General features: G+C 42.3%; 1 protein-coding gene across 9 annotated transcripts in view; it reads right to left on the reverse strand.

Annotated features, from left to right (window-relative positions):
* The window catches only part of LIMCH1 (LIM and calponin homology domains 1), a 181,726-nt gene that overhangs the window by 7,676 nt on the left and 149,132 nt on the right, over positions 1 to 24,918 (reverse strand). For 7 of the 9 annotated variants that reach the window (XM_052780170.1, XM_052780180.1, XM_052780177.1 and 4 more), the window contains 12 exons: positions 16,742 to 16,835; positions 14,155 to 14,327; positions 13,383 to 13,488; positions 12,076 to 12,150; positions 11,352 to 11,380; positions 10,262 to 10,345; positions 8,540 to 8,632; positions 7,474 to 7,578; positions 5,949 to 6,085; positions 5,027 to 5,148; positions 3,084 to 3,207; positions 1,629 to 1,715 (listed from right to left, as the gene is read on the reverse strand). In XM_052780170.1, coding sequence (XP_052636130.1) covers positions 1,629 to 1,715; positions 3,084 to 3,207; positions 5,027 to 5,148; positions 5,949 to 6,085; positions 7,474 to 7,578; positions 8,540 to 8,632; positions 10,262 to 10,345; positions 11,352 to 11,380; positions 12,076 to 12,150; positions 13,383 to 13,488; positions 14,155 to 14,327; positions 16,742 to 16,835 — 1,229 coding nt within the window. The remainder of the gene's footprint in view (positions 1 to 1,628; positions 1,716 to 3,083; positions 3,208 to 5,026; positions 5,149 to 5,948; positions 6,086 to 7,473; positions 7,579 to 8,539; positions 8,633 to 10,261; positions 10,346 to 11,351; positions 11,381 to 12,075; positions 12,151 to 13,382; positions 13,489 to 14,154; positions 14,328 to 16,741; positions 16,836 to 24,918) is intronic. The other 2 variants (XM_052780171.1, XM_052780172.1) reach the window with 2 other exon arrangements.

Genomic DNA, 24,918 nt, shown 5'->3' on the forward strand with positions numbered 1-24,918 from the left:
CTCACCCGTCTGTCAGCCTGCCAGAACTGCTGTTTGTCTAGTGAGATGAACCTGAGTCCAAAAGGGATCCCTTGTCATTATGTGTCATCCATGCTTTTTTCATTGCATGTCATCCAGGGCTGAAACGAGGAGAGGAACTTTGGGATACTTAATGAGTTTTGAAAAGATGGTTTGCTGAAATTGTACACAGATAAGCAAGTTTACAATATCTTGCTTTGTGGTTTTGGTGCAACAACATAATAAGCCACCAACAGAGATAGATCTGGACTGCATCACGATAAAAAAGCCATTTTGAAAAAAAAAAAAAAAAAAAAAGAAAAAAGACAGACAGACAGAAGCAGCAGAAAGACTCATCGCAACCAGAAAACTGTCCTTGCTTCCATCTCGTCTCTGTTACTCCTAAGCCCATCATTCTTTATCCCACCATGTACACTGACAGCACAGACACATCACTGTCTTGTTGCTTCATTCTCATTATTCCTTTTAGAATAATTTTCCTGGTTTCATCTCCTCCCCTACAACCTTAAGCCTTCTGCTCACATGCCTCTGCGTTATTCTACATACCACCTTTGTTTTCACTTCCTCTCCACTTATTATAAGGACAAGTTAAAGTGTTGGATCAAAGACTAAAGTGCCTCAGGAAATTTTTTAAGAGACATTTTCTAATGTTTTAGTGGAACAATGAATTACATCCCATCCATTGTTTCCAAAACTAAGATTTATTTCAGGAAAAGATCTTGGAAAAGGGTCTCAGACCAGAATATAGCTGCTAAATAATGCTAAGTAGCTATCACAACTAGCTACACGTAGCAAGAAATGATCTGCAGTCCCATCAAAACTGCAGCTACAATTAGAAAAAACAGAAGAAATTGCTCACATTAAAAATTCCCAATAGTTTCATGTCAATACAAATGGCATCAGAAGGAGGGCTTTGCTATGAAATGTGAAGAAAAATGTTATTTAAATAGAACAAAAACTTGCTATGTTTTCTGTGTTGTACTACTTTACCCTATTTAATAAGCCAACTGATTTTAATACACCCCAAATTATCAGTGATTCAATCAGGCTATAGTTGACATTTATTTAGAGTTGGTACACACATCTCACTGAAAGCTGCACAACTCACTGCTTGAGAGAATCAAATCTCTAGGAGATTAGCACGAATGTAGGAAAATTTTAAAAAAACAGCAAAAAAGCAAAATGCGTTTCAAGTTTGGAAATTAAGGGAAGGATTTCTTTTTAAATCAGCAAGTGTTGAAATGTGACAATGTCCAGAATATACCTTACTCCTGAGCATGTGACTATTCACAATGAAGACAACATCCTTTGGCTTAAGTGCTCTGAACTCACACTTAACTGCTTACTTTGACTGGGCTTATATTGAAATTTCAATGATCAAGCAGAGTCCTACAGCTGCTTTCTGAACTGTGTTATTTGAAAATATAACAATGCTGCTGAAGTAGGCAAGAAATACGGGAGAGGGAGCTACATGTTTATTCCATGGATGGTTATGAATGGCAACATTTAGAAGAATTAATAGTGCATCCACATAACAGTAATGTGATTTACACTGCGGCAGTTCACCAGCGACTACAAGATGTATTTGGTCTGCAAAATTCCTTATTGACCTTTTGTACCTGTTGGGTGACTGACTTGGAGCAGCAGGAGAGCAGGGAGACGATGGCCCAGATCGGAAGTTCTCATGATAGCCTGCCCTAAAATACAGGAGAGAAGATGCATTACTACAGCTGAAGAACAATTAGGAACAGGTTTTGTACAGGCAAATTCCAGCTGGTGGATTTCAGGGTTCGCAGCTTTAAAGATTTTATCTAAGGAAAAAAAGGTATCAATTTGCTGTTCATTGCCGTTTTGATACAATGAAAAATAGCACACATTTTTCGGTTCTGACTCTTGGTCTCCTTGCTGTTGCTCAACCAGATAACTCACAAGGTAATCAGCCATGTGCAGACTCCTACTCACCTATCAACCCAACATAGCTCCCACCATGAAGAAGGAGGGTTAAGCCAAGGCACACCACCTTGTACTCTCTGTTGGCCAGGGGATGTGCTCAGAAGCACGCTGGTAGAGCAGATGTAGGGTTGTTGATGGAGGGTCTGTGCCCTTTACCGAGTAAAGAGAAGCTACCAACACTGAAAAGTGGTTTATTACTATTTGTATCCGTTCTACCCTGCAAGAATTTGGTGAGAAAAACCATGCATGTGTTTTGTTATCAGAAATCATAGGATTGATTCAACCTCTCACTGCTTAAAGCTGTTCACGGATTAAATAATATTCTCAAACACACACAAGCAGTTATGAGGAAAAAGTATTCAAACCTCAATCTACATTAGTTTTGACTGATTCAAGCTTCATAGAGGTAATACATTTTGCAGGAGACTGTGTTCATATATATGCTAATGAAAACAGATGTTCCTTTCTCATTACATAGATACACTTTTTGCAAATATTAGGAAAGGAGATCCCTTGTTTACTGAAAGAACTGGTCTTACCTTTTAGTAACTCTTACTCAAAAACACAAGACAAAGCATCAGAGAAGAAAAAAACCTTACCAAAATATACAGAAAGAAAATACTAAGGTCTATGTATCTTCTTTTAAAAGCTATAATCCTTAAAGAACTAGAAAGTAGCAATCAATGTGTGTTTGGAAGCTAGGGAACAAAGCTCGTGGATACCAACTTCAAAGAGGCAGACTTCACCTGACACTCCCACCCTGGTATTTACCCACTTACTAGCTATAAATGTTTGCTTGGACACTTAAAACAAATGAAGCACACAAACAGTTACGCAGATGAGTGTTTAAAGAACTAAGGAGAAAGAATACAGAGAGTGGCAAGCAGGGGGTGTGCTCCCCCATGAAACTAGTTACTGAGGTACCCGTAATGAGAAACAAGGTGGATAAATATTAGCAGTCTTGGTGGGAAAACCAGGAATCAAAGGTGTCTTCACACTGCAGGACCACCCATGAAATTTAACCGATAAAGAATGCTGAGTAGGAATATAAGTGAGAACAGAGCGAGCAGGACTTCTCAATCTCTGCAATAACCTTTATTTTACGTTCTCACCTCTTTGTTTCCCCTGTGGAGCTCGGCTGTTGTCCTGCACTCTGGCCCAGAAACGGTCTCTGCCGAATGTCCTCTGTGCGATGCGGGGACTGCTTTGTCAGCAACTGCTGATTCCAGGAGATGTCTACAACAGGAAGTGGGGAAATATCAATACTTGAGGAAAAATGCTTTTGTCAATACTTATAGACCAGCAGAGCTTGTGGGCACACCATAAAGGAGACAAGAGATGTAGTGTTACTTAAAAATAAGTTCTCAGGAACCCCACACAAAGTCAGAGACAGGCTCTGCTACACCAGAAGTCCTCTACGGAACAACATTCCCCTACATTACCTTCACATACACGTGACCTACCCTGCTGCTGAATCTCAGTTTCTGAAGGGAGAAAGGGTGAGGTCAAACAGCCGTCCACGAATAGCACTTGGGAAAATAATGTATTTCTGTCGTAAGGAAGGAAGCACCAGAGAGACTGAAACTTCTTGGGTGCCTGGGGATCCAAACTTCTCAATAGCAAGAGTTAAGAGGAAGGTGGTGTAGTCACTGCTTTCCAAGAGCCTACTGATAAACAGTAATTCCCTTGTAATTACCTTCTGTGTTTCAGATGGTTGCACAAGGCTCAGTGACAATAACAGCCTCCCAGCAATATGCAATGATCTGTGTGATGCCCAGGCAGCCAACCGTCCCATCTTTGAGACAGAGCACACTACCTGGATCCTTCCAGAAGAATTTTGTGGCTCACAGGCTGGGGAGGAGCCTTACCTTGCTGTGCGGCAACCAGCTGTTTTAGAGAAGAAAAACTTTACCGGGGCCTATGAAAGGCCTGTTCACTATTTTTGATATCAAGACATTAAAACTCTAGTCCTGACTATTTAAGGACTTAAGAAAGCAAGGATATGATGCTTTAAGGGGCAAGAAAGGACCTGTCAGAATACTTGTAGGGGACCTAGTTGTTGAAAACTAGTTATAGAAAAACCCTGATTAGCAGAAGTAGTTAAAAACTGTCAGCCTTTGAAGTTTGCTTAATCACTACTACAAATCCACAGGGATGGATTGCTGGGCACTATCTTTTGCTTTCTTTATTTGAGTAACCTTTATCAAAGCACTAAGAATACAATAAAATTGAGACAGGGAAAGAAAACCTGCTAAGTTTAATAAACTGAATTTGCATTTAGAGCAAGTAATAACACTGAAACCTTTTCTATCCATAGATGTTTCATTTTTTAGAATCACCAATTTTTATGCTAGACTGAAAACAAACATCTAAAACTCAATTTCAAAATCAACATTTGCTTTCTGTCTTTAGTCCTACTTATTTACTTTCCATTGTTCACTTGCATTAGATAATGATGCTAAATTAGTGAATTTGCCTTTTTTTAGGGTGAACCTGTTGACAGCAATGCTTTGGGGAAATTCCTTCATTCAGAAAACATCAATGCTTATGGGAACTTAAAAAAAATCTATTAATTTTAAATGTCATCAGACATTTCTAATGACAGAATTGAGACAGGTGTCACTTTAGGCTTGGCTTGAAAAGGTTGCACATCACAGGTAGTGATTTTTACTGGACTGGAATGGACATAAAGAATCTAATTAGCTATCAAAACACAAAATAAGTGTTGGAAGTATGCTCTCTGTATCAAGATAAATCCTATATCTATGTAAGATTATGTAAAAGATGGAAGATAACTCTGACTACTACTGTGAACAGGCGGGCCTATAAATGAGATTCCTACCTGCAGCTGAAAAGCTCATCTCTGATGAAAACAAGATTTTAAATTTCACCTTAACATATTTATCTTTGCTAACAGAAAACCACTGTTGAGTCTGAGACATTCAGATTTTGAAGATGTATGTGTACTGTCAATTTCCAAAATTTGTTGAGTTAGATTTCTCCAAGATTTCTACCTGGAAAAGAATACATGCATGTGAAGAGTCTTGACTCTCACCCTGAGTCAACGGCAGATTCAGCCTGGCAGGCGAGCTGCGCTCCATCACCGGCAGCTGGTGCTCTTGTTCACCTCCTTTCAAGATACCCGTCTCTGGGTGTCCTGAGAGCACTTTATTTCCACTGCCAATAAAAATAAGTCACATTGTATAAATAAAGCCGGGAAAACTTCCATCTAGAACATAATGGCAAAATCAGACTCTTGAATATCAGTCTATTTTTTGCAAAAAGATTTTTGTTATTGTGTCAGTGATGACAAAGCAATGAAGATAACTGTCATGAATTAACAAGTTCATCTCCAAATACACCAAGTCTTCCTGCTTACCTCACACACTGCCACTTAGATGCGCTAAAAATTATTCTGGATTTGTAGAAAATGGCTTCTTTGCCCGAGAAGCAGCTTTTCTCAGTGTTCACTATACAGTGTTCAGCATCATCAGATGCTTGTCATCTTTGTGAAAGCTGTTATTAGCAGCTGGGCAAAGACCAGGACTTTGAATACCATCCGGCAAGTTCGGGTACGGCACTTCCGACATAGCCAGGCAATCTCACACAGATGCTGAGTGAAAACAGCTACTGCTCCCTCATTCTTCCAAATGGCTCGTGAAACTTGTACACAAGACACAGTGCAGTGACATACAGAGATGTCTGAGCTATCTAGGCTCTGATCTGGTTGATGTGACAGCCTCTTAGCAAAGCCATATACTGAAAAGGCAAGCCTTCTGGTATGCACAACTAGCACTGCACATTGCCATATATGAGCAAGCCTGTGGCAAGCAAATATTGATTGGGTTATATTACACCTATCACCAGGCCACCAGATGCTGATTCTCCAGCATCAATCATGGGCAGATGTGACATCCCAGAAGTCTACAAAACACAAAGCTCCACAGGGCTAAGAAATGCTTAGGCTTGATCCATACCTCCTCTTCTCTTGCCAGAGTTCATTTTCCTTGCTTTTCAGAGATGGCATACTCTCCTGCTCCCAGAGCAGCTTTTTCTGCCTTGTAACTTCTTTTTGTTTGCCTTCCTCCGGAGAGCTGTTTGAATCAGTTGAGTTCTAGAAGATAGCAGGGGAGGGAACAAGGAGCTTCCCTTGAATTCGGCATCAGCACACGCAGGGGAAAAGCACAGGCTGCCCCCAGATATATTGTGTTGACACACCTTATTATCATAAAGAACATCTCACATTATACAGTGGAATCATTTGACCTTGGTAAGGCTAACTTTGGATTTAACAAAGACTTCAGCTGAAACAATCAACCAATTGGACTAAACTGAGTGTGAAAAAAAAAAAAAAAGGTAGGGATGGACCAATTACGAGATGCTGTTCAGGATGACAAAATAAAACTTCCCACTATATATTTTTGGCAGAAATCCTTGAATGACTTTGAGAGTCTAGACAGTCTCGACTGGGCTTCGGAGGACTATGTGAGGGACCTCAGCTTGTTATCTCTGTTTGGGGGCAAAGCATTATTCACATGCACTGGGCATCCTCAAATGGCAACACCAATACTACTTCCAAAATGGTATTGGAGTGGGTCCTACCTGACTGGTGGAGCTTGAATAAGCCATGGCATGAGATCCTTTGCTTCTGGGTGCAGGCATTGCCCTGAACATGGCATAAGCAGCACCACCCAGGAAATTACTGCTATGTGGAAAATGGGCCATGGCTGGTGCCCCTGCACAGGGATGAGTGATAAGAGGGGGCAGGAAGGATGAGAGGAGAACCTGATGCTACAGTACTCCTAATCCTGGAGTTGAATGGAAAAAGGCAGATGACTTCTTGGGTGTTGGTGCCTTAGGCAGGAGAAAATTATGTCTGGGAATCCCCCATTTACTCTACTGAGCTCACCTGGGGTGTCATTCTCTGATCTCTGGCGAACATTTATTTAATTAGATGCTAGATGCATTGAGTTAAACTTTTTGTGCTGCATAAGTAAAAAAAATAAACAATCAGAGAGTGAACATTCCTCTGTTTTGCTGCTTTCTAGGAGGAATGGTGGGAGAGAAGAGGAGAAAAAGCAGGGAGGCAGGACTTAGTCTCATTTCAGATATGCTTAAAGCACTGTCTTACACTCAAGATTTTGGATGCAGGGAAATCACTTCAGTTTTTGCTGGCTTTGAGAAAGTAGTTAAAACAAACAGAAAGAGGTGACTTTTTTCACAGCACCAGTTCAAGAAGAGAAGCAGCTGCAAAGAGAGAAAGTATCACCCTCTTCTCTAGTCCAAAATGGGATGGTAGCAGTTTGCTTGGGAGTATGGGTCTTCAGTTGTAAAAATATACAAGCTACAGCACACTGAGGTATCACCAGTTATGGAAGGGATCCAGGGAATGCTCTTACTCTTACTGTTCCCAGACTTTGTTAGCCTTTAGTGAAGAATGAAACTTTGCACCAAAGATGGCTTAGTCTTTATTGCCTCACTACTACTCCATTAGAAACTCACCGCTGTCTTGTTTCCTTCAGTGGTAGAGGAAGAAGAGGAGAGGAGCTCAGCGGAGTTTGAAGAAACAATGAATGGAACTACAGTATCCTCAATGATCTTACGTTCCTAAAAAAAGAGGATCAGGACAGAGTGGGGGTCAAAAACACAGAATGTCAACTATGAGCATAAGAAGCAGAAGCATAAAGTTTGGCTATGCATCATATTTAGATGGCGAGGTAAGGACCTGTGGTACCAAGAATAATGGCAACACCTCAGTTTTTCATTTGCTTCAAGGTTTTGCACTCCCTTTCCTTTCACCATTACTAGCTTTGATATGGGATGTCCAAAACTGGAATATTCCACTTGGGATGGCACCACTGTTTCTCACAACACCAGTCTATTAAATTTTATATAAAAATATAAAATTACACTTGGTACACGAGAAACTTATTCTGAAAGTTGAAAAAAAATTTCTTGTTCAGATCGCAAGTATGGCCCTCAAGCACAGATGATAAGACATCAATTTGTGTAATGCACAACTAGTCAAACTGAAAACAATATTTTCGAATTTCCTGCAATAACGACCCACAGATGACAGAAGAAAACCACTATCTTCTACATTGTTAATATTCTACAACTGCAAGCTTTGAACATTTCCTGTGGATTTTTTTTTTTTTTTTTAAAACCAAGGCCAGTTTACAAAATACCTACATGATCAAGCCCAAGGCAGACAATTTCATCTGGAGTTCCACCAAGTCCAGGCACCAAGTATACGCCAAAGAGCAGAGCACAAGGCTCTGCCTCCGGAAGGAAGTCTGGTCGTGCCCAGACACAACCATACTGACTCATCCAGACTTGTACAGCAGTCAGACTCCTCCACCTATGCGGAGGTTCTGAGGATACCTATCTAAATATTTAAATATTTTTCCTCAGCACCTGTGGTAGTGTTTAAGAGAAACAATCCTCCTGAGAATTCAGCCTTGAGAAGGCTTTTCATTAATTAATCTACGCATGGGATCTTTTTAGTTACTTGAGTGCATTTAAATACAAAAAAAAGTCAATAAACCTCCTCCATTGAGCCTTATACCTCCTCATAGTATCTACGCTCCTCCTCTTCAACTTCCCTCTGGGCTTTTTCCCATTCCTCTTTCAGCTTGTCCTGCTCCTTCTGATACTTCTCCTGTAAGAGGATACAAATACAGGTAAATTCAGTGCATTCTGTATTAGGAATAAATTCTGTAGTATCTCCACAGTGAAAATGAACCTGCTAACAGTGGTTTAATCAGAAATAGGATGAAATTGGAAGATAAAAATTTGAAACATCCCTGGGTTTCAAAAAAAGCCTATTTTCCTCCTCTCCCCACTGTTTCTAGCACTTACATTTAACACCTGCAAACCATGGAGGAACTTTTAGCCTACTAGAAGTTGTTTAATTTGTTAGAAGTTTTTAAATCTTTGGTCAGAAATGAAATTTATGCTCAACAATTTCAATAATTCCTTGTTTATTATACACTACTAAGAATTCCAAAAAGCTACCACACACCCCAAAGCACTTAGGCATGGATTTTACATTAAAAACTTCAGCAAAGTAGCATATAAACAAGCAGGTTTTGCAGATACTGGTACTAATTTAAGAGAGATGCCAGTACAATTTAATGAATGATGAATACCTGTGCAAGTTTAAAAGATAAATGAATAGTGTGTAAAGGTTTGAAGAGGGTAAGCTTATAATTAGCTAAGTAGCTTATTTTCCTTTGTGATGGAATTATTTCTTGAGAATTGTTTTCACACAGTTTTGCATGAAAAATTATCTCAAAGAGATCTTTAAAATTGTTTGACAGAACTGGTTTGAATATGGGGAAGAACAGTGACTTCCCTATCCCTTTTACATCAGTTCCAACTTCTGTTCAAATTAGAAACCACATCTGCCTAATCGAGAAGAGATGCATTTACTATTGAGAAAACACCCACGTATGCCAGAAAAACTATGATGAGAATTTTATACCATTTTAAGATGAAACAACCGTATTAGTTAAAAAGAAATAATCCCAAGAAAGTAGTAGAGACATACACAAGTCATTCTTAAAAGATGAAAAGACTCCATTTTATTATTCTCCATCCTTTGGTAGTTGTTTGCTCTTCTGTTACGTGGAGGAAAGATACGGTTTCTTTGGGACCAAACCTAATCACAGTTTCAAAAGACACTACTGACCGATGGGGAAATTCAAGTTCTCAGGGCCACTGTGCTTCTTCCAACTAGGACACAAACCCAGACATTTTACAGCTTACTCTACCACTAGGCAAAACCAGTGGTTGCTTTGAGGGGGGTTCCCCCCCTCACAAAAAACCCCCAAACCCTTTGTGTCTAAATTTAGCTTGACGTTTTTCAAGAAGAACCTCTGAACAAAGCAGAAGTCTACAAAAATCTATTAAGACCATCATTTTAAAGAAACAGGCATCAGGGTCAGCAAATTGTCAGTCTTGAGAAAGAGGCTCCAAGTAATTAAGAGTCTTGCAGTCTACGCTCAACATACTTTAAATGTAGTTGACGACCAACATTTGGTTTAACTCTGCACTGGAATGCAGAACTAAGTCCTTGGTCCTTCCATGGAGTAGGGAAAGGAAACGTAAGAGTGCCCAAACCACAGAGAACATGTGTGTATGCTCATTTTATCGTTCATCTGCCACAGAATTCGCTCAAGCATCCACAGGGGATGTCGAAAACATGACACAAAATGCCCAACTTTTGTCCAAAGGGACAATTCGACAGCTGAACCACATGGTGGAAGATATGTAGTTTCTTCCCTACCTGAAGCAAGCGTTCTTGCTCATGCTGCCACCTTTCCTGGCGTTTTCGCTCTTCTTCTGGATCCCAGGACCAAAAATTGAAACGCTTGCGTGAAGGAAAACCAAGCTATTAGACTTGACACTACACTTCACAAGGCTACCAGAGAAAGCTGCACTTCGCCTGGCCTGCCCCTAGCGATGATGTTAGAATGGGAAATTGAGAACTAGATAATGGTTCTCTCAGTTAGCAGACAATATTCTTAGCTTCATTGACACTTGGGATTGCCCATAGGTATCCAAATGATAAAATAACCATTTTGTTTGCAAAGAAACTTCAACTGGAGGGGAAAAAAGGAAAAAGATGTGAAAGAAAGGTCTAAGCAGCACTGAACAGAGATATCTGCAGGTACTCAAATTTAAAGAAAATATCTATTTTGCTTCTCTATAATCTTCTGCGCAACATGCAAAGCAATTTGTGATTGTAAAAAATATTCTCTTATTTCATATGGCTGCCAGCACAACAGCCTGTCGCCTTGTTTTAAATTTTTATCCATAATGAAATAAAATCTCAGGCTTCACTAAGGATGCCATTACATGATACATGTTTAAAGTCTTTAGAACCAAGGGCAATTTTAGACACTTGATGTTCTATTCCTTTCCACTAAAAGATGTATTTGAATCTGATAGGAAGCGATGATGTCTATTTTTATGTGACAAACAGAATATGAAAAACTGTGTACTTCAGAGTAGCATTTGTGGTGGTTTTTTTTTTTTTCATTGAGGAATCAGTAGAATTGTGGTCTCCTCTAATTTCTATGCATTTAAAATAGAATAGATAGTTTAGAGTTACATATTGTTTCGAGATTGTGAAGCTTTAGTGGCTCCAGCAGCCAAGTACCGTATAGCTACCATTCCCTCCGGATAAGAAGAGAATGCATAAATTCCATATTCAGACCATGTCTTGATTTGGCTTGTATTTTTTCTCTCTCATTTCCAGGAGAAAAAAAAATTCTCATTCTGATTTGGGGATGTTACAAGACAGTTGCATAAAAAATTCACTTCTGCTAAACACGTATCTCTAAACCAAACAACAATGCAAAAAAAGTACTCACATTTGATTTGTCACCACTATCAGAATCAGCTATTAAAAAAACAGAAAAAGATTAAATTTAACATAGCAAAATGCGCTTAGCCTGCAATTAAAGCTACATCGTATCTGTATAAAAAAGCTTCATGTTAGTTTCCTATTTGCTCCCACAACCAAACGCAAGGACGAACTGCAAGCAAATAAACCAGAAAAACAGATTATGCCCATCACCAACAGAACTACTTTTTATCTGGGTATAGAGCAGCACATTATTAGCTAACATCAGGTTCTACTCTACCACTAGCTAATGCCATCTACTTCTGGCCACAGTCGTTAGCAGTGTTCGGACACTCAGTGTTACCTACCTTGATCTACTTTTCCCTTCGTGATTCAGTGCAAGGAAGGAAAAAGCACAGCAAAGCTAAAAGGATGGGACTACACTATTCAAGAGCCACAGTTACGAAGAGAACCATTGCCGTTTTCTATCCAAATGTCTTTGAAAATTAGGCTGATTTAAAGAAATTAAGGAAAAAGGTATTTATAGGCAAGTGATTTCATTTGGGTGCCTGAAACCAGAGCATCACAAGGTGCAACCCAGCAGCTCTTTGTCAACTGTGCAGCAGGAATAGAAACTTTCTACGAAAGCGAGAGGCAGAACAAGTCCCCGTGATCATCAGCTTTCACCCCAGCCCCCACATTGGAAGACACCTACGACTGGAGGCTGAAGCTGGTCTCGGCGCCGCATTTACCTGACTGCGAGAAAAACTGTGAGCGCCGCCAGTTGTTGCGAACCCTAAGCGGAACCGTGGCCCCGCGGGGCGGCTCTGCAGGCAACGGCACGGAGACAAAACAAGAAACACAGCGCGGTCAAAAGGAGATGATGGACTCTCAGACCCGAGCCACCTCGGCTGCGAGAGGGATTTTCACTACAATCACTTTGGCCCATCGCAGCTAGTTTACAACGGACCTGCAGATCCCACAGGCTGCCCATATTTAAATGCTGCTTTTGTAACATGGCACCGAACCTTACACGAGAGCTCTAGCACGCTAACGCTAGTCAAGGGCAGCCACCCCTTCAAGTCTTCGCGTGGTGCTTGCATTCAATGCAAAACACGTTTTAAAGGATTTTGTGATCCTTTGAGCGCTGTACATGCTGTGAACACTAGAGAGCAGCCAAGTGTTTCAGCATCATTCAGAAAATAGGCGAGACACCTACAATCTGTTACTTGATGTTTGGATTGATTCATGCCTAACATAAAATGATATTGTTCTGAAAGACTGTTTGGAAAGCACCTCCCCCCTTAAAACAACTGAGACTTCTACTCCTTTTCAGACAATCCTGTTTTCCACAGTGGATCACCTTCAGCAGTTTCAATCTTGAAAACACTAGGATAATCAGTATATTGCCTATACATAAACTAACAACCTAGTAAGTTCTCAGGGGGAAGGAAACTTCAGATGATTTTTCTTTCTCTTTCCTTCATGATAGCTACATATATGCATCTCTAAAATCAACATAAAATCAAACTACTAAACATTATCAGTCTCAAGCAAGACTTTGTCATGAAGGCAAAAAAAAAAAGTTCTGCTTTGCAAGAACTCGTGATGGGCACAGGTCAAATTCAGGGATCTGGCCAGAAATGCATATCGTTCATCTATGAAAAGGAGCTCCACATGAGCAGACGAGTGCAGAATTTATCTCCAGAAGTTTTTATTGTGAGATAAAACCAATTGCTAAGCAATTTTCACCTGTGAGCAGCAGTACTAATAAAATGTAATACTCATTGACATAATACAACTTTTATTGCTAGGCCAGGTAAGTGCAAGATAGGTCTCTCCCTGCCCCCCTCCGTTGTGTCACAGTTCTGCTGTTGTGTTTAAGGGGAACAGCCAGAAGAGTCCTTTGCATCACACAAGCCACAATACCACTATCAGTAAGATGCAACTTTTTTAGCTCAAAAACTCTCCAGGTCATTTGTTAGGCACTTCTCCCTGAAGACCACATGCACATATTCAGTTACTGTCCAGCTGAGTTCTCCAAATGCTTTTTGCTCACCTGGTAGACCAGAATTCTGCAGAGTAACTTGGCTGGTCTCGGGTAATTTCTTTAAAAATGGCAATACTACACTCCCCTCCTGATCCAGGGCTTTTGGTTTCATCACCTGTTCAGACATTCAGGAGCAGAACACAGCATTCAAAAATCAGCAGGTTCAATCAAAGGTTAACTTAAACCCTTTCTAGTTATTTTCTGAACCAACATTATCAAAGATGAAGCCTCTATCTCCAGAATTACAACATGAATTTGCAGTACCAAAGTCCTGGAAGTAACTGGTAGCTGTTTGTTGTTGACATTCACACTGCCCTGCACACCAAAGCCAATCCTAACCCAGGACCAACATCTAACTTACCTGACAGAGCAGTATGGTCATGGCCATTTATTACCTCTGTCACCACCTGCACTCGTTCAGCACTTCAGGAGGACTAAGAGGGTAAGCCCCACTGTCTACACCTTCTGTATACTCTGCCCTCCCAACACACAGTGGGACTGGCATTTGCAGGTTAAGTTCTCATTTCTGCTCCAGCCAGTTTACAGGTTTAAACGCTACACGCAGACACTGGAGAGTTCCTTTGGAGGGGGAACTCTCTGATGACCATAGGATTTGGCAGAGAAACCATCCTCCAGGGTCATTCCCTGGCAGATTGTTTTCAACAAACTCCCGAAGTGACATTATATAAATACCAACTTGCACAATAAACACTTCTGCGTGAGATCTTTCTTCTTTTTTCGTTTTGTTTTCCGCTCCCTCTCCTTTCTTGCCCATACATACCTCTGGTGTAGCAGGAAGCTCTGCTTCCTTCTGCTGCTCCATTTCAGGTTTCTTCACATCTTTCTCAGTTGAAGCAGCTTCCTCTGAAGGGACAGGACTGGGAAGAAATTCTAATCTCTTCACAACAGGGCTGGCACAAGCTGCAGTTGACTTGAATTGCTTTTGATCTGAACCTAAACCCCACATATAAAACATAATGTTACAAGGTTAAGATACTTTTTCAAATAAAATGTAGACCTATTTCTTGCAATCTAATTTCTTACTGGATACAGTGTGAGCCCATTTACTGGATGTTTTGAAAAAATAATCTTCTTTCTTCAACACAGGCAAAATTAATCTCTCAGAGAAGACAAGGCTTTAAGAGTGAAAGTCACCTGACAAAATATAGGTGCTTACACTTGACTTGGGCATCATGGGACACCCTTCATGGTCAAAAGAGAGGTAGTTCTTGGGGAAGAGTCACCCAAACTATTTCAGACACTCCTTTTCGGCTGAGATGAGCTGTAACCTACAACATGCCTACTGAGGTATAGATCTCTTTACTGAAGTTGTGTGATGAATCCTATCCTAAGGCACTACCCAGACAAGTAGGTGTATCACAGTTAACACAGTCTCACTGTCAGCACTGGAGGATATTTCAGCTTGCCTGTTTCCACTAAACCACGTCAGTCAAGCATCAGACAGCAAACAAACTCTGCTAACAGGAAGCCTTGGACTGAAATAAGCTAGTTGTCATTCAGGTCTTAAAAAAACCCAACAAGTTGATGCTGGTTTAGGGGACAAGGGACCAGGAGCGCATGGGCCTACAGGTGAGGACTGTGACAGCTAAACTACTGTCAGCTGGTACCACCATTGGAAGCAGAGCAGTTGCCAGCATCGCAGGCACTGCATAAGCACCCAGACATCTCCCTAACCTCCTAAAGCAGAATCTCAGCTCCAGATTCTGCCCCCTCTCCAACCACAGCAGTAGTGGCAGCTTCTGAATGTACCTTTTTGGCAGGCTAGGACAGTAAGCTAAGAAAGCGATGCACCCCAAGGCTCCACTAAGAATGTGCACACAAGCAGAGGCAAGAGCTACTCCTGCTGCCAGGCAGATGCACACCACTTTGGAGCAGTTCCCACACCATTAGTGGCACAGGGGTCACAGCATGGAAATATCTGGCTTGGACTAGACAGCAGAGGAGGTTGCTTATTCTACAAGAAGGTCACAGAGTTTGGACCACATCTATCCCTCCAAAGCAGACATAATGAAACCCCATGTTCCTTTACCATTTCAACTTTTGCAATGCTCTCTCAGTTTTCCTTGCTAGCCAATATTAAACTTTGCTATCAATACTTAACATTTGGCATTTCTCACATGTGTGGAGCCTGACACAAGGTGGCTTTGTGATTTGTAGATAAATATCACCTGCTCATCACTGCTGACTCTTGAGAGGAGAATTTGGTTGGTTCACCACAAGATTGCAGCTTCTACATTACCTGCCAGGTGCAATTCAAGACTGTTAACCTCTGTGCTTTGGCATCTGCAAGCCAAAGTAATTAAGTCACCTAATGAGCCCTTGCTAACAGCCCATGAGCTTCAGAGTCTTGCAGCACATCCAGAAAATGCTGGATATGCTTCTAATCTTGGGGGAATTGATGTTTGAGGGCAAAGATCAATTGTTTAAGTCACATTTATCCTCAACAAATAGGAGCATTATGCTTATATACCAATTACAGCCAGAGATCTCATTTAAATACCTACTTCAAATAGTATTTTTTTACTTACCCATACCAAGCTGAACTTTGATAGACCCATTTCAAAAAATGAACAACAAAAAAAGACCATGAACTTAGTATGACAGCAGGCAGTACATAAAATGTCTACTCAAAGGTAATGCTTCAGACCCTTCTGAGGAAAATAGCTTCTAATTTTACCAGCAAATTCCTTTCACCAGATTAGGAATCATGCATACAGGCTTTAAAGCAGAAAATCAGGAGTGCGCACAATACTGTCCATTTAAAGCCCCTACAAGGCCTGAAGTGCCCCTTGTTCTTCTTCTTCCCCATTTCTTAACGTCTTGGCAGGGGGGTCGAAAGCGTTAAACAGAAGCTATTACTGACTGACAGTTTCTGCCCCGATTGCTTTCTGGTTACAACACACTGTGTCACCAGCTTTTCACTCACACAAACGGCAAAGCAGACAACCCGCATCCTGAGCAAGGTGCAGTCAGGTGTGTCATTTCAACCACAGAATGCCACAACGGCCCAGGTTGGCAGGGACCTCGAAAGATCAGCTGGTCCCACCTTTCGTGGGGAAGGCGATTGTCTAGCCCCCTGTTTGGTCGCACCTTGAAAACCTCCCGCCACGGGGACTCGACCACATCCCTCAGGAGGTTGTTGCAGTGAACAGTTGTTCTTACTGCAAAAAATTTCTTTCCTAGGTCGAGCTTTTTGACATCCTCCGCATTTTCTAATAAACCCTCTTGGTGCCGCTGCAGATGCACTTATCGGACTCCAGCTGCAGGGTGGGCTTAAACCCCAGCCCCAACGGTGGGCAAAGGCAGGGGCGAGGGCAGCACCAGCACTAGCACCAGCAGCAACCCACCTGGGGACGGGCAGGCCGGGCTCCCAGGTCCCGCACTTCCAGGGCTGGCCTCGACCTGCTGGCTGGCCGCTCTATCCACTTCCACTGGGGAGGCCTGCAGAGAATGATACAGTGAGTACAGTGGAAATAAAAGTATGTGTTAATTCCTCAAGGCAGTACTTGCTGCTTCTTTGTAATGTGTTTGAACCGGACTGGTTTAGAGCTCAGCAGGGAGCTGGGGAGTACGTTTCGGAGCGGTATGTGCCGCTTGGGTGTTGAATCACTGGGCTTTAATCTCCTCTTCAAACCGTTCATCAGCAACCATCATGCCGTCGGTTTGGAATAGCTCCGACAAGCTTTTAAAATTGTAGGATATCTTGGATTGTGTTAGCTGGAGATAAGCATACATTTCACCCCTAGTTTCCTCTTCCAGAATAACACAAAAACGTATGCATTAGTGAACACATAGCACGTACTAGGGTTTGAAAAGTGGCAAAGCAATTAAATACTTCCTTTATTTCACGGTTGTCTAAACAATCTGTTATCTGAAGGGAAAAGCCAGAGTCAGTATTAAAGGCAATGAAATACTTAAAACACTATTAAGAGAGGAGTGAAAAAATACGGTGAGAGCGTATGCAGCCAATAATCCAAATCCCTTTGAAAAGCCAGCTTCCTGACCCAGGACAAGGCTGTTGCAGATCTAAAACCACACTGTCAAAACAAGGGTAGCACTTCAGCTGATCTATTTAGCAGTTTCCACCATACATCTGCTTTCCCAGTAGGCAAATTAGGAAAAATCTGCAGCAAACCCATCAGCCACCACACAGTGCTTCTAATGCATGAAAGATCTAGAAAATAGCACATTCAACAGAGGAAAATAAAAAAAGCAGACTACTTTTAGAAAGAAAAAGTAACATATTTCAGAAATAGTCTATTGTAGACTTGCTTTCCTGTCCTCCTCCCACCTCTCCATCTTATTAACAGCTGCAAGGGAGGAAATCTGATGAAATTTCCTCTTTTCTGGGGACAGGATTCAGACCTCCACCTTCTGCACAGATCCTGTTTCCCATCCCCACAGACCCACGTGAGCCTACAGCCTCTCATCCGTCCGTGCCCCGTGAAGAGCAGACCTGGGCTCTCACCGCTCGGTCATCGGGGACGTCTGCTGGCAGTGCCAACAGGATGCCAACGCCGGCAGACACACTTCGGCTCCAGAGAGCTTTGCTGTCAGCAGTGCTTGGGAACCCCTGCCTCTCTTCTCCTCTCTGGAGGGAGGCATGCTCCGGAGAGGGGCAGGGAACGTGTCTGGGAAGATGCCCTGCGAGGAAATGGTGGGGACTGGTGTGGGGCCATGGCCAGGGGCAGAGAGACAGGCAAGGCCAGCGGGCAGCGAGCAGTGCCGGAAACAACAGAAGGAGCCCACACTGCCAAGGGCTGTGCCGTCACCTCGCAGCGGGAACAGGCGCCAGATCACAGCCCCGAGCCTCTGGAAGCGGCAGCGCGTCTCCTCCAGTGCCTGCCGGGGCTGGGTGCCCGCCATCCTCCCCGCTGCCTGGCACTTTCCACTGCACCCTCACCTCCGCCTACCCTCATCCTCTGCCCCCAGCAAGGCATGGGGACACATCCCCCACCTGCCTAAAACCGGTTCTCAAACTGGATGAGGCAGAAGGTGAAATACACACTCCAAAAAGGCAGCATGGGAAGTTTGAGGACCTCCTCTCCACCACGTCCACCTGTGAGCATGCCTGTACCAAGAGCAAAGGAGGCAGGGAGCTCCCCCTCCATGTGTCACACACTCCAAGGAGGGACAGTCACCAGAGATGAGGCACAGGCTAAAAAATCCTCAGAGAAATACTCCAAAGACCGCAAGTCCTGTGCCCCAGAGATTGGCCCCTTGCCATTCTGTTGCTCTTTTCTCCTGTATAACCCACCTCTCCCTTCCCTAGCTTGTCTTGATGCCAGCCTGTGTTTCAGTGAGAGCTTCCTCACTGAAAGCCCCAGCAGAAGAACACTGCAACTAAAGAAAATTTCTCCTTCAGCTTCAGTTCTGGCTCCTGACACAACAGCAGCCGGGGAGAAGCTACTGGAAACCCTTCCCAACCTTGCTCAGTGCAGAAATCAGTATTTCTTTTCTCCACGAGGACACTCAGGCCAGCGTAACAGGCTGCCCAGACAGGTTCTGATATCTCTGTCCTTGGAGGTTTTCGAGACTTGAATGATCAAGCCCTTAGCAACCCAGACTGATCTCATGCCTGATCCTGCTTTGAGCAGAAGACTCAGCTAGCGACCTACAACCTGAATTATTTTGTCATTCTACAACCTACAAACCTCTGTTAAACCTAAACAAATGGCTATTTTCGAAAGCTCAGGGTTTGCCCTAAACAAGGTAGATTTTAACTGGAAAAAGCAAGCGGCACATACCTGACAACTCTACCCACTGCTCCAAAGCATAAGCCCTTCCAAAGAAATTGTTGCAGATTTCATTAATGTTTATATTGTTATTATTTTTGGTGAAGCAATGGAATTCACCCTCCACTCTCAAAAAGCAACTGTCCAAACTGAAAAATTTAAAAAAAAAAAAAAAATTCAGATTTAATCTCAATCTCTGAGGCTTTAAAGCTACAAACACTGATAAACTGGGGCTGATACAAAAAGTGTTAAACAGCGTTACATACACTCAGGGAAGTTAAGTGCCGATGGCAGCTAGAGCTGGGAAAGAGCACAGCCACGCTGGGCTCTCAGAGGGTTTAAAAAGCTCAGTGAATGCACAGACATGATGCACTTTTATCACCTCTGGGTCTAGAGTTACCTCAGGAACCTAAACATGGTGCTGTGTCATGTAGCTAACCTGCACAAGTTCAATAACTAAATCTACCCATTACCTATATCCTGGAGGTTGAACCAGGTACAGACATAGATGTTATTTATAGAAATTCTTTCAGAGAGGAGTAAAAAAGAGCGAGCTACTACTTGCTGCAGGAAAACTGAATTTTGCAATGGCATGCTGCTGAAGTTCTGTTCCTGCTCACGAGACTTGACACTTCCTCCTCCCTCTGCTGAGCAATTAAATGCCAGTGACATAATGCTAAAAATATAAAACCGATTAGTAAGTAATTTATAAAAAAATTAAGTCAACTTCACTGGGGAACACTCCCATTCCCACTATAACTAATTCTATTTATAATACCAAATAATGTAATATTATCTAGTATTTTATCCACAGGTATATGATACACTTAAGAAAATTCTTGTACCGATACAGCTGGTAAAAAATGTCTTTTCTAGCATAGACTATCATTCACATTTCATAAATATTTTGTAATCAAATGATGATGTTACCACTGAACATGAAAAAAAGGCATACAAACATTTCATTCTACCTAAGAGGATCATATTTTGACATGGGCACTGAAAAACCAAACAACTTGGCGAGTGACGTTTCTGAGGTGTTTCAGAGGAGCTCCCACGCTTTGGGATGAAGGACCCACGCAGCCTCGCAGCACCAACCCGCTGCAGCCACACGTGTCCATGCGGGCAGAGACATCATTCTGCAGGACCACAGAGCCACTTCATACACTGGCTCTGCTGTAGCTGTCTACAAGGGAAGGTCACACAACACCTGCTCGTCCACGGCCACAGGCAATGAAACCTTCAAGGGAAGCAGGAAAAACTTTGCTGCGTAGGGGCTGTGGTTATCTCTGCCCCCAGATCCAGACTGGTGTGAAGACTGCCTCACTAACTCCTGAAAACTGAAGAATGCTGTCTACTTGGATTGGTGTTTTTATTACCCCATGCATCTAGCTACCCAGGAGTTAAAGTGAACTTCCCCATTTAGGATTTAGAAGCCTTGGTCCATGATGGAAAGTTAAATATTGTGGTTGCATTTGCAGTTATGAGCACAAAAGTAACAGAGGACAAAGCAACACCCCAGGTCTGCTAACCAAGGTATCAATTTAACGAAGACACAAGCACAGCTGACTATGTAGTGTTATCACACACCTATTAGGCATGAAAATAAACTAGTTCAGTTTGTGGCAGACAGAACTTTTATCCCATAAACTAGGATATCAGTCCAAGTATTACTTTAATTAGGACCGTACAAGCCAGAAATAGCCACATTGCCTATTGCCGTGGCAGAACCTTACATCCTTAAAAAACCCTAAAAATACAATAACTAGGAACTCCTAAAACACCGAACATCACAACTACTACAAGAATTCACACTCCAAAGGAAGTTACAGTAGAACTTTATTAACCCTTATTGTAAATTAAATCAAAACGTAGGTCAATTAACACTACTTGTACACAAAATTATGTGAAATATTGTTACTGTATTTTCTATGAAAACATGACAAAACAAGCTGTCTGGAAGCAGCGAGAATGCAGAGGTATCGGGAAGAATGAGGGCAGAAGTACAGTTTAAATTCTGTAAAATCACTCAGGGATGAAAATAGTTGCAGTATCAACAGCCACATGTAGAAATTGCCTGGCACATCTTTCAAACTTCTGTGATTGAAACTGTACACTTATCATTGACTGTAAAATTTCCATACGATGATTTCCTCAGCAAAGCTAGCATTTTCTGTTGTTGTGAGTGGTAACAGTGGCATGACCTTGGGCTGCCACAGTTAAGTGCCTTACATGCTATGCCAGTGTAGTACTACAGCCAGAACACTGCTGTGACACGTTAAGTTATCTGCCTCATCTGGCAGCTATATAACGCTACACTCAAGCCAGCCATTATAACCAAAGATGAGGGCGGATCAGTAATTGACAGAGAAGCCTTGAAAGTGTTGCAAGAAATAGTGTATTCCTGCTAGTCATTTTTCTAGAGTTATTACTGCTCAATTGGGATGTAAAATAAGCTCCTGTCACTCACAGACACTAAAAAGTGCACGGGTGTCTGGAGGACGGGAGACACGGACGCTAGATTCGTAACCAAATCCTGAGCAGAGTTCCCTTCTAGCTGCTTTGAAGCTTTGCTGCTCTCACTTCTCATCCTAAACCTTTCTCCCTTCAGGTAGTCCAGCCCTCTACGCATCTTCCCATGTGTGGTTCAAGGCAAAGCTGTCAATCTGGAACAGACGTACTTAACTCTACAAGTGTTTCTTGTAATGAATCAAAGAACAAAGACTTGTCCTACCAGATATGTAAAAATCAGGATTTCAACCCTGCTCTCCTGTAGCTTGGCCAACAATCCCCAACCACAAGAAAGCTTATACTTTAATCTCAGTTCAATCAGTGGATTTTTGAAGATGAAGGAGAGTGTTACTTGGATATATATAAAAAGTTTATTTTGTGCCAAGCATGCAGTGAGTAGAAATGGACAAGTTTAAGCTAGCTAGTGAAAAATTAAAAGAAAGCCACCATCACCACCCCGCCCTGATCTTTTTAAAGTTGCTGCCTATATTTTTTTTTTTTGGTTGATCAGAGCAAAGCTATAATTAGAGCTATAACAAGCCAATAATTTCTAAATACTCATACAAAGATTGGTTAAAATAAAGTGATGTTGCTCACTGACAAATTAATCCCCCTACACTAAAATCTGCACAAATATTGTTTTAAAACAAAACAATTTACTTTGCCAACTTCTGATTCAAAGAGCTAGAGGACACAACTCCTCAGCATTTGTAATGTGCGCAACTGTTCTGTATAATGGAAAGAAAACAGGACCTAATGGCTGACAGGTAGGACCAGGGTGAGGAGATGATTCTCACGTTATTGCTGGCATTGCCACCGACTGATCAGTCAGTCTTTGGGCCTTTGCCCCTGTTTTTCCAGCTGCGATAAGAGAGGTGTGCTTCACCTACTGCCTCTCTTAGCAGCACCTTGCTCCACAAACACCAGTGCTATATTTTCATCCTGCTTATAGGTCAAATTTATCCTTCCTAGCCTTAAATTTGATAGGCTACTTTGAGTCAAGGTAAGACTCTTGTAAAATCCACCCCCCGCCCCCCAAGTATTCTACCTATACATTACAGACACAAGTATAGTTTCTTAAAAATATTTTTCTTTACCATCCTTCCCACCTGCTGCAGCTTTTTGCATCTCATTTCATAGTAGATTTAGGCAGGAGTTACATACGTTTCCCAATCAGTCTCTGACTGCCAGTCATTATTTGATTCACATATAGATGGGGTTGTTCTCTATCAAAAAGACAACCAATGCTGATGTCTCACCCATACGAAATGATCCCTACACTTCTCTAGCTCCCCAAAAACCTCAATCACATTAGCGTTTGAAGTGGTGCAACTTGACTAAACCTTTTTCCAAACTTCAGGCCAAAAGAGCTGTTGAAATACAGCTGCACAATATCTTCCAGTATTGCAGACAATGCCTGAGGCCAGCCGGACAGATTTAGAGCCGGGCTACAGAGCTTCAAAGGGAAGTCTGCCAGGTGGAGAGAAGACAGGACTAGTCTACTTGACAACTGAACTGAAACAGCAGGGGAGCAGCCCTAAGAGGGATGGAGGAGGAAGGGGCACGCAAAGAACAGGAAGAGAATCAGAAGGGTAGGACAGGAGGGCCAAAGCTAACGTATATATGAAAAGGAATATATACTTCACAAAAGCGACTCGGAGCAGAAAATGAATAATGAATAAAATACAACCCCCAAACAAATCTCAGAGCGACTAGAGGGAAAAAAAACGCCCTAGAAACAGCATCTCTAACAGGCAGAGGAACTAGCGCCTGTGAATCTTATTCAAAGCCTGGGAAGGACATAGCTAACAAGAACTACATCAATAAAGGAAAGTATAAAAATAAAGGTAGTGAAAGCAAGTTTAGAAAAGGCTTTTAAAACATGCTCAGTTTGTAAAAGTTTTCTCAAGGCAAAATAAATGTAGTCATTCCTTCCATTCCAGGCAGCTCTGCTTCTTCATCTCAGCTGCTTTTTCTATCCCTGTTTCTGTTGTCTTCTCCTCCTCTCCTAAAAATTCAGTACGGTTAAGCATCAGACAAAAACTATAGCCCTGGTTTCTCCTTGTGGGAGGCGATACAGCGGCAGCTTCAGAAGGCTTTCTTACTTCCAAGAATGTGTAGCTTGGAAGCCCCATCCTGCTGGGGCAAAAAGCAAACCCTTTCTTCCCCTCTGGAGGGCTCACAGTGACAGCTAGAGTTTCTCAGCATCCTACCCAGCAAAAGGCCGCTTTCTTTGAGGAACGGGACAAGCCCAGGAGGCTCTTTTCCTTTCTAATTTGGATTCCCAGCCTTCCTAGTAGGGGTTGTACCTTCAGAGAGGAGTTTAGCATTTCAGACTCTGCAGATGCAGGCTGACACCGTTGGGTTAGTTGTCCAGAAACTGAAGTGAAATAGGTACAGGGAGAAGGCTGAGTGAAGGGAGTGCAGCGTAGCTGCCCGATTCTTGCAGGTGAGGCCCCAGACTGACTGCATCCATATTGAGCTGCTGGTCTGCGCCCCAACACACACAGTGAAGAAGCTGAGTGTCAGTACCATGCCCCATCTCTGTAACCTGGCATCTAAGCCCTTCCCACCCATGAACCAGGGCACTCCTGTATGCTCAATAGCTAAATTACTGCCCATGCCTTACCTTAACGCATGGGGACCCGGAAAATTAAAATGAAGCAGCTGGGTAAAGAGAAGCAAACATCTAGAAAGAACAGAATCTGTAATCTTATTTTAGGCTGGCAAATTCCCTTCCAGCCACAGGGAGGTCTCCTTCTATTTCCCCCCATCACGCTCAGTGCATTCCACTTGTTTCCCCATGTAAGATCCCCCTCAAAGTAGTCTTCTCTTCTTGCTCTGCCCTTGACATGCTTGACACACGTACCTTTGCTTGAAGCTGAAGCGCCAGGAGCAATTATAATGATTTGCACTATCCAGTCACATTATTGATGAAATCGTGAAGCTAGCAATATAAAATCCTTAGCTAGAGCAGAGAAACTCTGTCAATAGCACCATTTGGGTGCACACTCGTTCTCTCTAGAAGGCTTCATCATTAAGTGCACTCAAGCTTACAAACCAAGAGGTATTCTGCAAATGTCAGAGTCACAAGGAATCTGAGAATTCAAACTCTTCTGCCTCCTTTGCCAGTATCACCACAAGGGCTAAGACACTGGAAGCAGAAACTGGACACAGAAAAATCTGTGTTCAGCTGGCCACATCATCTTCAAAGCTCTAGAAAGGGAAAGATGAGAGAGCATCAAACAGGTACAAACACACCCAAGCCCTAACAGTGG

Source organism: Harpia harpyja, chromosome 2 (genome assembly GCF_026419915.1).
Source record: "Harpia harpyja isolate bHarHar1 chromosome 2, bHarHar1 primary haplotype, whole genome shotgun sequence".
Taxonomy (NCBI): Eukaryota; Metazoa; Chordata; class Aves; order Accipitriformes; family Accipitridae; genus Harpia; species Harpia harpyja.